Source organism: Hibiscus syriacus, unplaced genomic scaffold, assembly GCF_006381635.1.
Source record: "Hibiscus syriacus cultivar Baekdansim isolate YM2019G1 unplaced genomic scaffold, ASM638163v2 tig00112354_pilon, whole genome shotgun sequence".
NCBI classification, from domain to species: Eukaryota; Viridiplantae; Streptophyta; class Magnoliopsida; order Malvales; family Malvaceae; genus Hibiscus; species Hibiscus syriacus.
In genome coordinates, this window is record NW_024063314.1 from 249,587 (window position 1) to 261,647 (window position 12,061).

The 12,061-nt window shown below is 32.0% G+C and overlaps 1 protein-coding gene across 2 annotated transcripts in view; it reads right to left on the bottom strand.

Annotated features, from left to right (window-relative positions):
- LOC120178584 (probable quinone oxidoreductase) overlaps positions 1-10,615 on the bottom strand; it is a 28,165-nt gene extending 17,550 nt beyond the window's left edge. Inside the window, exons 1-18 of one of the 2 annotated variants that reach the window (XM_039184401.1) lie at positions 10,456-10,615; positions 10,084-10,257; positions 9,814-9,995; positions 9,609-9,714; positions 8,715-8,791; positions 8,522-8,609; positions 7,315-7,510; positions 6,790-6,916; positions 6,496-6,576; positions 6,126-6,227; positions 5,923-6,018; positions 5,648-5,722; positions 5,129-5,248; positions 4,618-4,743; positions 3,904-3,981; positions 3,557-3,643; positions 3,353-3,439; positions 3,113-3,266 (exon numbers count right to left, since the gene is read on the bottom strand). In XM_039184401.1, the coding sequence (XP_039040332.1) occupies positions 3,216-3,266; positions 3,353-3,439; positions 3,557-3,643; positions 3,904-3,981; positions 4,618-4,743; positions 5,129-5,248; positions 5,648-5,722; positions 5,923-6,018; positions 6,126-6,227; positions 6,496-6,576; positions 6,790-6,916; positions 7,315-7,510; positions 8,522-8,609; positions 8,715-8,791; positions 9,609-9,714; positions 9,814-9,995; positions 10,084-10,257; positions 10,456-10,510 (1,908 nt within the window). In that variant the 5' untranslated portion in view covers positions 10,511-10,615 and the 3' untranslated portion in view covers positions 3,113-3,215. Of the gene's footprint in view, positions 1-3,112; positions 3,267-3,352; positions 3,440-3,556; positions 3,644-3,903; positions 3,982-4,617; positions 4,744-5,128; positions 5,249-5,647; positions 5,723-5,922; positions 6,019-6,125; positions 6,228-6,495; positions 6,577-6,789; positions 6,917-7,314; positions 7,511-8,521; positions 8,610-8,714; positions 8,792-9,608; positions 9,715-9,813; positions 9,996-10,083; positions 10,258-10,455 lie in introns of those variants that run through there. The other variant, XM_039184400.1, reaches the window with a different exon arrangement.
- Positions 10,616-12,061: the final 1,446 nt, after the last annotated feature.

Sequence of the window (12,061 nt, forward strand, 5' to 3'; positions counted from 1 at the left end):
CTTAATTAGCTTGATGACAAGTCAAATCCAGCTTCTAATTCTTATTATGACCTTCAATCTAAGATTTCATTCAATGGCTCCCAACCTTTAATCTCCCTTAACTTACAATTCTTTGAGTTCTAGGATCCTTGTTTCTCTCCATCATATTTCCTAAATCTTCATTAACCAAACCCATGCTTAACTCATAAGAATTAATCCAAAAGAACACAACTCACCTTTGCTTGCAAGCTTCACGGTTGGAGAAGGAAGAGAAGAAGAGAAAAGTCTGGAATGTTTATCTCAAATGCCCACGTGATTTATAAAATCACCCTAAGGAATATTTAATTATTTCACTTACTAAATTACTCTTTTGCCCTCTTAATTCTCCTTCTTTATAATTCAATCCTACACCAAATAACTCAAATAGGTCATTGAACTCTTCCATCATTTTACTTAAATCAATAAATGTTGAAACTTTGCAAATTAATCACTAACCCGGCATGGAGGATGTTACACTTAAGCAACAACCGTCGGATGCGGTCAGGAGGGTAGAGGCGATTACAGTCGACGGTGCCAGAAGGAGATGACGACCAAGGAGGAAGTGGGTAGACTGCTTGAGATCTGATTTGAAGGATTTAGCCCTTACCGAGGACATGGTCTCTGATAGGAAATTATGGAGACTTAAGACCAGGGTAGTCGAGTAGTGTGGGTCACAGCCATAGTGTGTAGCATCTTTGTCTTCTTTTTAATGCCTTTGTAGTAATTTCCATTACTTCTACTTTTTATACGTTTCTGTCATTGGGTTATATGAAGGCTTAGAACTAGGGTAGCGGAGTAGTGTTGCCTTAGTTTAGGTTTTAACCCATTTGACTTTATTCCTTCTCGTAGCTTGCTATCGATGACTTCTGTGTATCATTCTCTTCATGTTTCCTCCTTCTAAATTTAACCGGGTCTTACGTTTCTGTCTATATGCAGAGATTTTTACGCAGGGATTTATTTGCAGGGATTACTTCCCATTACAGAAGCGCATATGAAGACTGCATATGAAGACTGTTCAACTATGTATGTATTTATTTATTTATTTATACATGCATTGTATTTTATCTTTATTTTTAATTTTCTGACTGCCGGAGGTCTTCCGCGGAAGCTGCTCTCAACCTGCCGTTGGGGGCAGCCTACTACCATACCTCCCCCTTACCCCCATTGCATATGGGAATAGGGTTTTGTTGTTGTTGTTGTTGTTTTTCTATTACGAGTAAAATATTAAGTCTATAACAAGATCTCAAACTGTTAACAAATGTTTGTACAAGTGATTAGAATTTAAATTTCAAGGGATTGAATCTAGAAATTTGAACTTATAAGGTCAAGTTCGAATCTTACCATCGTCAAGCAATATGTAAATTTCTATGAAAATCTCAATTGAATCTTAAGTATAAACGGAGAGATTTATAAAAAAAATTATTCTGTAATAAACACCAACTCATTTGATCTGGATTAATCAATCTGGATTAATCGATCAATGAATCAAATAATAATTAAAAAAATGGTATAAGAATAATTCAAGATGCAGATTAATGTTTGAATCTCATATCCAATGGAGGCATAAAGGAGTTTTTTAGTCAATCAACTATCATTCATATTATTTAAATGTAAACAGACTGAGTTTTACATTCATATCATTTAGATGCCAATAAATCGAGCTTTAATAATACACGTTACTATGTAATGTAGTGGGAAATATTATTTAGTTTTATAAAAAAGTTGAAATTGTTCATGATTGAATTTCCTCTGGTTAGAGTTGCATTGTTGATAAACAATATAAGGAAGGTACCTGAAATAAAAACATAATCAATTTAGTATAAACTTCGAATTAAACTAATCAGATTGTGTTGAAATAAAATAGTGCATACATTAGGTATTATCTGTGTACACCTTCCCTATGGACCTTTAGGCAACTATAGTGCCATTTGATATTCAATGCGGGTGACAAAATGGTGAAAAATCATAATATATATACACGGAACACAATCCGTAAAATTAATAAGTTTTACATTAATTTATAGCTATTAAATTTAAATAAATAAATGACTTAGATTTAATTAAAATTTATTACTCATAAATAAACATCTTTTAAGTCACAGTAAAATAGTATCTTCTTTTACCTTAAATCTAAAACCCCCAAATTATAAACCCTAAATACCACTCTCAAAACCCATAATTCTAAACCTCAAACTCAAATCCTAAACCCTACATCCTAAATCATATACCCTAAACACTAAACTTTAAACATTAATTCTAAATCTCAAACTCTAATTCCTAAACTCTAACTCTAATAAAAAAGTATATTATTTTATTGTGAATTTAAATATATTTATTTATGACTATAAATTTTAATTAAATCTAAATTATTTATTTATTTAAATGTAATGGCTATAAATTATTGTAAAACTTAATAGACCTTAACCCTATATATATATATATATATATATATATATATATATATATATATATATATATATATATATATATATATATATATATATTCCAGAAAGCATGGAGGACAAAGGCACGTTATAGGTGGAAGGGTTTATGAATCCAACTTTAATGATTTTATACCATTTTAAGTCATTGGTAGTTTTATAACTATTCCAATTAAATTTTAATCTCTCCAAAAATTTTGATTTAATTATTCTAGGACCATCTACTTTAAAAATTAATCAAAATAAGTCTTGATCCAAAATGTTATACCTTAATAACTTTTTATGGCCTTTCAAATTTAAAATTAGTAGAATTAAGTCCTAACTTCCTTAATTTTTAGAATTTACTTATTTTTTAGGATCATTTTCGTTTTAAAATTAAATAAATCTTTTTATAGTTCAATATTGACTCCGTCCCATAAAAAAGTGGCCAAAATGGATAGTATTTGATTTGTGTGTTGTTTTATATTAATATATTGGCGTTCAGTTTTTTTTTATTAATTTGTGATAAGTACAAGGTAGTATCTATTCAAAAATCTCAACCATTTGACAATTAACACTTACACCCCTTACATTCTTGGTACACGAACACGAGACCTCAAGAAATAACAATTCCTTTATCATTGAGGTCACTCGGTTCATGCTATATTGGCGTTAAGTTATCTATGTAGGATGAGTATATTTTGATATGAGAAGCAAATCGTATAGGATTTTACCAGGTAGGAATGAAGGATGAAGGCTAATATCATCGGCATTACTTCATAACTTAGCTATTTGATGTTCAAAGCTTGGATCCACACAAACGACAACCTATGGCATTTGATCGTAACATAAACACATTAGAGGCCTTAATTGACTTGCTTGAATGCTCTCATTTTTCAAAAGTTTACGCTCACCTTGCCGGTACTTTTACCCGAATGCAAATGCTCAACAGCATCTGCAACCGAATCCAAACCCGAAAATCTTTTTGGGTCTATTACAACCTGTTGGAATCGAATTACAGCATGTTAGGAAAATGAGAGAACTAAAGCTCCATATAGCATTGTTGCAGGTCAAAAGTTGTGTTTCACCGCACTAAGTGTTCGAGATATATGAATTACCTTAAGCTTTCCTGAAGAGTAAAGATGAAAGAGCCTAATAAGGTGTTCTTTCCAGAAATGGCTATACTGTACCAGGACAAAGCCAGCCTGAAAACAAAGGCCATTTTAAGTACAATCAGACCACAATATTCCGATTCCCAAATGCAGAGTGCAAAGAAGACAACAAAAACATATATGGTAAGAACCAAAACTACGGAATTCATGATCAATGGAAAACAAAGAAAGAAATTCGATTGACAATTCCCATAAATATGTTTGTAATGGGTTATAATAAGTTGGGAACGAACATCTGGTATGGATACTTTAAGAATGAAAAGTCACTACAACAAATTTTACCGACAACATACCACAGCTTGACTTTTGGCCAAAAGCTTCTCAACTAGTCCAGGGTAATTTAATGGAATCCATCCTTGCTTCCCTTGATACTGTAAATAAGAAGCACAACATCAGAAGCTATAACAGTTGCGAATTTGAAGAATGAGCAGCTAATTTAGGTTAATTAACAACTCACTTGCAACAATCTCATGTAAGATTGGGGACATAAATTTTGGTCATTCTCTAACAACCTATGTCACGCTAATCAGAAAAAATAAGAACAAGTAAAACAAACAAGATCGCATACAAGAACACTAACTTATCTCTTTCACCAAATATGTGACAGCGTAAACTTTTTTAGCCAAAACAAAATGAAATTCGAGTCACAAACTCTAACAACCCACAACTACCTATGTTACTTGTATAGTGCCAGATACGGGAACATATTCACTATGGGTATGTTTAAAAATTTTCATTTCTCTATACTTATGTCTATATATGAATGTTAAACACATATTTTTCTTCAAAAAGAATGAAGAGTTGATCAGTATCAACAACTACAGCAAAAGCATCGAGAAGCATACCGCAAATAGACAATGCTTCAAATACAAAAAAACTTGATCTTTTTCTTTAACAAATTTCTAATCCTAAAAATGACCCAAAAGAATCAAATCTGAGCTAAAAGAACATAAGATCAAACTCAATACAATCGTTAACAACTTAAAGTTATGGTAAACAAAACCAACCTGAGAGATCATTCCTATCGCAATGAGTCGTCCACGGATAGCCAAAGCATTAAGGCACAAGTCAAACATGTTCCCACCAACACATTCGTACACAATGTCGACTCCTTTTGGAAACTCCTTGAGAGCCTAGAAGACGACAAAGTCAGATGTTCCTTCCATGAAACCGACCAAATGCAGACATTAATCATCACATGGCAGCATTACAAAGCCTTTTAATCCAATGTCAATCAAGATCTTAGTTGTTCTAACTGTGGTGAGATCAATAACATGTATGATGATAGAATCATGGCAACTGAGATCTTTATTCATGGAAGAGGGTGTTGAGAGATTAATTTCAGATGTTAGGCTATTGATTATCATTAAGAGGATATATGTTGGAAAACCAGCCAAGTAGACTAAATTGACTACAATACTCTTAATTCAAAGTTCAAATTTCTGTTACCCAAATTTGGTCGTGAGTGTCAAATATATGTACGTGTCTACGATAAAAAATAAGAATTTCTATACATACAGTTTTGACATCTTCAGTTTTATAGTCTATGACTCGATCGACCCCCAATTCTTTCAAAAGCATTGCCTTTTCATTTCCTCCACAAGTCGCAACAACTTGATTTCCCGCCAGTTTTGCAAGCTGCAAATGTCATTTCTGATTAAAACATGGGGATAAAAGTATACAAAAAGATAAATTTAAGGGGCAAAATCTTGTTGAAGCAATGGAATAAATACATACAATCATGAAATAACATTAAATATATCTTTGAAGACGTAAAATATGATATGATGGTCATATAAAATATACTTCGACGATGTTTTAGAAAATAAATGAAATAGCATAATTCAATATGTATAAAACTAAGACAAGCACGGACTAAACTTATTACTTGGAGTCCAGATAAAAATCGGACATGAGTATGATGTATCTATCATGATTCATGAGTGGGTTCTATCTTTGATACAAAAGCTTTGATACGCTATATATATAATAATGTAATGTAGGTATTACAAATTATCAATTCAATTTAACACAAACCTGGACTGCAAATTGCCCAGTCCCTCCAGCAGCAGCAGTTACAAGGACAACCTTTCCGGATTTCATCTGACCAACCTATAAGATGAAAAAGAAGAGATCGAAAATGATTAAAAAAGAATATGGCCACAAAAAGTCAGTGAGTGACAAGGTTCGAGAGCTATGTTATCTGGATTTGGGTGTGTTTCATATCTTTTTCAAGTTTTTCCATAGATTGATTTTTGTAGAATCAAGTCCGGTTCCTAGGATATGAATTTGGAACCACAATAAAAAGGTACCTCTTCCAAAGCAATTGATGCTGTTAATCCTGAAGTAAGCAAAGTAACAACTTCTGGAACAGGTCTTGGAATGGGAAGTATGTGGTTTGAAGGAACCTATATTTAGTTTCAACATCGGATAGTTATTTAAATATTGGAAAAAATTGGACTAGATGAGGAAACAAGATATGTATAAACATAAAAAAATAGAATTGACTTTATACCTTCATGAATTCAGCATAACATCCAAAACCCATGATTGCAGCAGGAGTTCCAACTTTCAGATTTCTTACAGAATCTCCGATAGCGGCAATTATTCCCACTGCCTGTAACAGCAAAATTTAACCATAGCCAGAAGATATCATCTTAATTCAACTATATAATATTACCACATTTTCACTGGGGATGGCTACAGAGAGTGAGTTCAGATAGTTGCTAATACTGGTCCACTTTCTCAAATTCAAATATTATAACTATAATCTGTATGAATTTGGAATGGATGCAGATACTCGTAATGTTATTTATGTTACCAAAAATGTAAACATCCAGTGTCATCCTTAATTTCTGTACTTAGTTAATATTTTCTTTCTATACCTCAAATCCAGCATCAAATGGAAGAAGGGAGCCGAGGTCTTTCTTGTTTCCTTTAAAATACCGACCTGCGCTATAGTTCACCTGTGTGTAACATGTTATTCAAGAATACACACATAAGTACATTGTATATAATTTATACATCATCGAGAGCATAATTTTTCTATAATTATACAAGATTCTTACACTTGCAAATTGCTATAACAGGATATCAAAAGTTCAGTGCAGGGAAAATTTTAATTAAAGAAAATGGAAAATCAAATGCATCATACATGAAAAGTATAATAAAAAACTTACATCACCAGCGTTTACACCGGCATAAATGACTTTCAGAAGAACTTGGTCTGATTCAAGAAGGAGTTTCAATGGCGCACGTATTACATAGGTTGCATCACGAAAATGGTGACTCAAGGTATGCACAACACTGACGAAGAGCAGGAAGGCACTGGTCAGTAGCTTTATTAAACCAATCACATTCTATCTTTGATGACGGTTATTAACTATCTTAATCAGCTTTCGTACTTGGATTCAATGTGAGTATTGATATGGATACATGTGGATACAGAGTTTTATTAATATATTTTTTTCATATAACTTGAGTATCGTACCAATGTAACGGATACTTAAACTAACCAAGTTACAAAGTATGTCTACTACATAAAAACTTATAGATTCTTACCTGTTATCCTAAAATTGTAGTTTTCTGCAATCATGCAAGAACTCAATCTATGTTTATGATGGCGACTTCAAAATACTTTTTACCCACAAAAACTCCTCAAATAACTGTATTCGAAATACTAAAAGATGAAGCAATTTACTTACAGTTTCTTAAAATTCTGAGGAAGTTGGGAAGTTAAAGGAGCTTGGAACGAGATTTTGTTGTTCCGGGAACTTGAGGAGTAACGAACAGAGTATTTTGCTTCTTCAGTAAGAGAGGGCCAATACTGCAATCCTCTGCGGTTTGTAATCCATAGGCAAGAACCAGCTCTGCTTTCATCCGCGATCAGCTCGAAAGCACCTATAAATATACACAAGTGCATAGAAAAGTGACCAGCAGTGATTTGATGCAAAAATTAATAAATAATATTTAAATTAGTAACTAATTATAATTTATATAAATAAATTTGCAAAAATTTATGCAACAGCTTGAATTTGCAAAAAAAAATGTTTGCCTAGCACTGGTTCAGTTGAACTTGCTGAAGGTAACTGTGTGGATGTAAAAATAGAACTAGCTTGCTCTCGTCCTAGATGTTTACGTTTTTGCTTGTTTGGGCATATTGAATCTCAGTGTGGAAAAAAGATGTAGCAATGGGTTGCTAAAGAAGAAAGTGGGTGTGCGGGAAGAGTTGAAATTACTGAATACTGATCATCCATTCTCTGGATTTCATTTCACTTGGAGGTCAGAGGCTCCTTTTTATCTAGGAAGTTTTACAGGGTTTTGCTGAATTATTCTTGGTTTCAGAGTTTTCCTGATTCTTTGAATTTTTGCCTCCCGACTGTTCTGATCATTGTCCTAGCTACATTGTTTTAAAAGTTCCTCTATTTAGACCACCCGTTCATTCAAGTTTTTCAATTTTTGGATGAAGCATCCTGAGTTTTTTTTTAAGTTTGAAAAAAAAAACCTTGAAGAGAGAAGATTGCTGCTGGTTAACTTTATGTCTCGATTAGTGCTGAAGAATCATTTTTGAAGGAAAAGACTAGGATCCAATGGATAAAAGAGGGTGATCAAAATTCTTTTTTGGACAAGTTACTGCCTAGGCAAAGAGCTAATACTGTTCAGATGCTTAAAGATAACAAAGGGCATAAATTGGAGACTTATGAGTCTATTCAGCTGAGCTGGTGCATTTCTTTTCCTCTACACTAGGGGCTGTTGATTCGAATGTTTAGACTAAGCCTGAAAGCTCGTTTCACTATGTTATTATAATTAAATTTAAATATTTATTATAAGCTATGTTCTTTGAAATCAACCCTTTAATATATTTACTTTGAGATAATCAAGTCAATAACAAAATCCAAATATATTATATACCTTTCACCACCATTTCCATTGGAGCATAGCCTCCCATTAGAGAAATAAGTTTGGAATCCACCTTTTCTCCCATCTCTGTTCGAACAAACTACATTCAAGTTCAAAGTCAAATTTTATATAAGAAAAACAGTTTTCAGAAAGCTAATGCTAATTACGAACATCCAAGATTCTTCAAATCAACTAGAGATTTTACCTCAGGGCAAAGAACATTGACACGTATCCCTTGACGTTTGTAAGGAGTTAGTGATCTAGTAAACAGGACAGCACCTCCTGGAAAACAAATATTTTAAGCAAATCATCAAATTACATAAATGCGTTACTTGCAAGAATTATACATATAGATCCCTTTTGCTTAGATGTTTAAAAGAGCAACTCATTCTTAATATATCCACTTTCCCTTTTCTTGCAGTAATCTCAGCAAATAATATGAAAATATATGAATAGATGATGAACTCAAAAGTTCAGTTGGGTTGGCTTACAAAGCTATTTTTATGAACCGACATCTAACTAGTTTGGATTCAAATCCCATTATATCTAGTTTTTCTTTTATCTTCAAACTGAAATATTTTTTCCTAGAAAAATGGTTACAACTAATGATCTAAATAAGACACTATATTTGCAAATAATATGCGTTCGACTTTAAAGATAAATTCAACATATGGAGTCAAGCTCAAGCTATCGAATAAGACAAATTCCATTAACTTGCAAGTATAATCTATCATTTTTTATGTAAATAACATTTAAAAATCTTAATTCAAACTTAAGCTTAACACAAATCTTACAAGGTAAATGATCATTCCTAATCATACGGCAGTTAGAACTGATTGAAAGAAAGAATTTTTTAGTGGACATCAATGAATACAGTGTGACAGGCCAAAAAAAATGCAAACCTTTTGAGCCGGAGTAAATGGGGTCCATATACATTGGGTAAAGACAGAAGAGGATCCCATATTAATTATCACCCCTGGCTTTGCAGAGCTTGCATCGTTATCATTCCTAATCATACGGCAGTTAGAACTGATTGAAAGAAAGAATTTTTTAGTGGACATCAATGAATACAGTGTGACAGGCCAAAAAAAATGCAAACCTTTTGAGCCGGAGTAAATGGGGTCCATATACATTGGGTAAAGACCAGAAGAGGATCCCATATTAATTATCACCCCTGGCTTTTGCAGAGCTTGCATCGTTTTAATCTGTTAATTAAGTTCACAAACAGTCGGTCATTGCTGCAAATTAAGACCGACTCATCAAAACAAAATTGCAGAAAAAAATAGTCTAAGTGGAAGCATTACTGCAAGGCGAGTACAATCAATAACTGCAACGAGGTTGACATTAATGGTGCGCCTCCACGTCTTAGTCCCATCAGTTTGATCCTCCGTAAATAGTACTGGGCTACCGACGCCGGCGTTGTTGATACAAATATCCAATCCTCCATATGTCGCCACATGCTTCTCAAATGCTGAAGTTATTTCTCCTACTTGCGAAAACCGAAATCAAATAAGTACATATTCAAATACTTGTTAAATCTAAACATGACAAAAAAAATATCAACTCGAAATTACCTGGATTAGTAACGTCGCATTTGACAAAAATTGAAGAAGGAAACTGCAAGTTTTCATGGAATCTGGAATTCTCTTTCTCAACTAAAGATGCAACTTCCTTCCCTTTTTCTTCAGAGAAATCCACAACTGTCACAAATATCCCTTTCCCCGCCAAAGCTAAGCTCAAAGCTTTACCTGCAACAGAAAATTCAATATCAAATAAAAAAATCAATAGCCAAGCTTCCGGACTTCGAAAGTTACTTTCCAAAAAACAAATCAATAACAACTGATCAAATTACTTCATCCGATGTGCTTTACAATCAATCGCATAGAATCAGTTCATCGATTCTTTGATAGTACTGAAAAAGGAAGTGAAGTTAACGAAAATTTTACCGATCCCAGTAGCTCCACCAGTGATCAAAGCAGATAAGCCAGGTTTAAGCTCCATTTTCGTTCTCTATGTTTATAGTGAATCACCGTTGTTGCAGACGTCGTTTGTTAAAAAAGCAAAGATGGAACCCGTGTGTTGACTACCGCTTGGATTTTACACAGTAATACACCAACTATTTATAATAAATATATTATTTTTTTAATTTGGAAATTTTTTCCCATCCATGGACGACTTTGAAAGTTTCATTTTCCTTCTTTTCTTCTTCGTTTACTAGAATCAAAAGGTCGTTCGTCGTCGTTTCTGGTTTGGAGAGAAGTTGGGCGGCCGATTGCATCACGCCCGCCAATTCTTTTTTTGACGAATTTCTTGAAATGTTATACTACAAAATAGGCTAAAGTACACAAATATAATTCCGATTGATAAGGGGACAAGTTTCTAGATTATAAAAATTATAAAATGATACTTAATTACGGAATTTTTTTTTAATCTTTAAACTATTAAAAGTTATAAAATAATAATTTGAATATTTATTATATTTTAAACGGGTATTTTTTGTTAAAAATTAATGGTATTTTGAATTGAATGTTAACATGTTTAATTGTGATATAATAAAATATGATTTTAAAATCTCAAACGACTATCATCTCTTAATTATTATATTAACGTATAACTTAGACAGTTAATTTTTAACAACAAAAAAATGGATGAGCCTGGACATATATGTTAATATTTTATTTATGATATTTCATTTGTTATTATCTTTTATCATATATAGTTATGCCCATCGTACAAACAATACAAACTTTGATCATATGGAAAGTACATGTCATCTTAGGTTTAGTATTAAGCATATTTTACCAATTTTATATTTATTTTAAATATTTTTTAATAAATTATAAATATAATCATAATCTTAGTTATAGCATAGGAAAATAAAAAAGAGTAATATTAATTCTAATCACTTTATTACAATCGTTGATGTTCGAACTCATAATTTATAGGAACAACAATGATCTCTTTAACCTTTAACCATTAAGGTAAGTTAATTTGCACAATATTTAAATATATTCTATATCATATTTGAAGAGTTATTTAAAATTTAAATTCACTTGACTTACGAGTAGTTATACAAATACAAGTACTAGAGTTAGTAGATCAAGCATGGAAAGTACGAAACAGTAATCTTTGAAATTAATTATGTTCCATTGAATTTGAATGAGTTGGTTGGTAAGAAATTAAAGCTGTCCAAAAAATAATTATATTATTAATTTTATTAATTTATGGTAAATATAATATAATATTTGTTTAAAAATAAATTTTTAATCTTTCGATATTAAACATTTATATCCCTTACATATATAATACTCAAACCCATATTCTAAAAAAATAACAACAATAATTTTAAAAAAATACTCTTTAATTTTTTAAATAAATATATTAACTATATAAATATTTAATACTCGTAATCAAATAAAAATATAGATATAATAACTCCAAACATCTTCACGATCCACTAATTCAAATAAAAAATACATATTTGACAAGTGTACTGTTAAAAGTTATTAGCCTACTTTGAAATTTCTTGAGGTAGACTGTTGACTTCTTTTA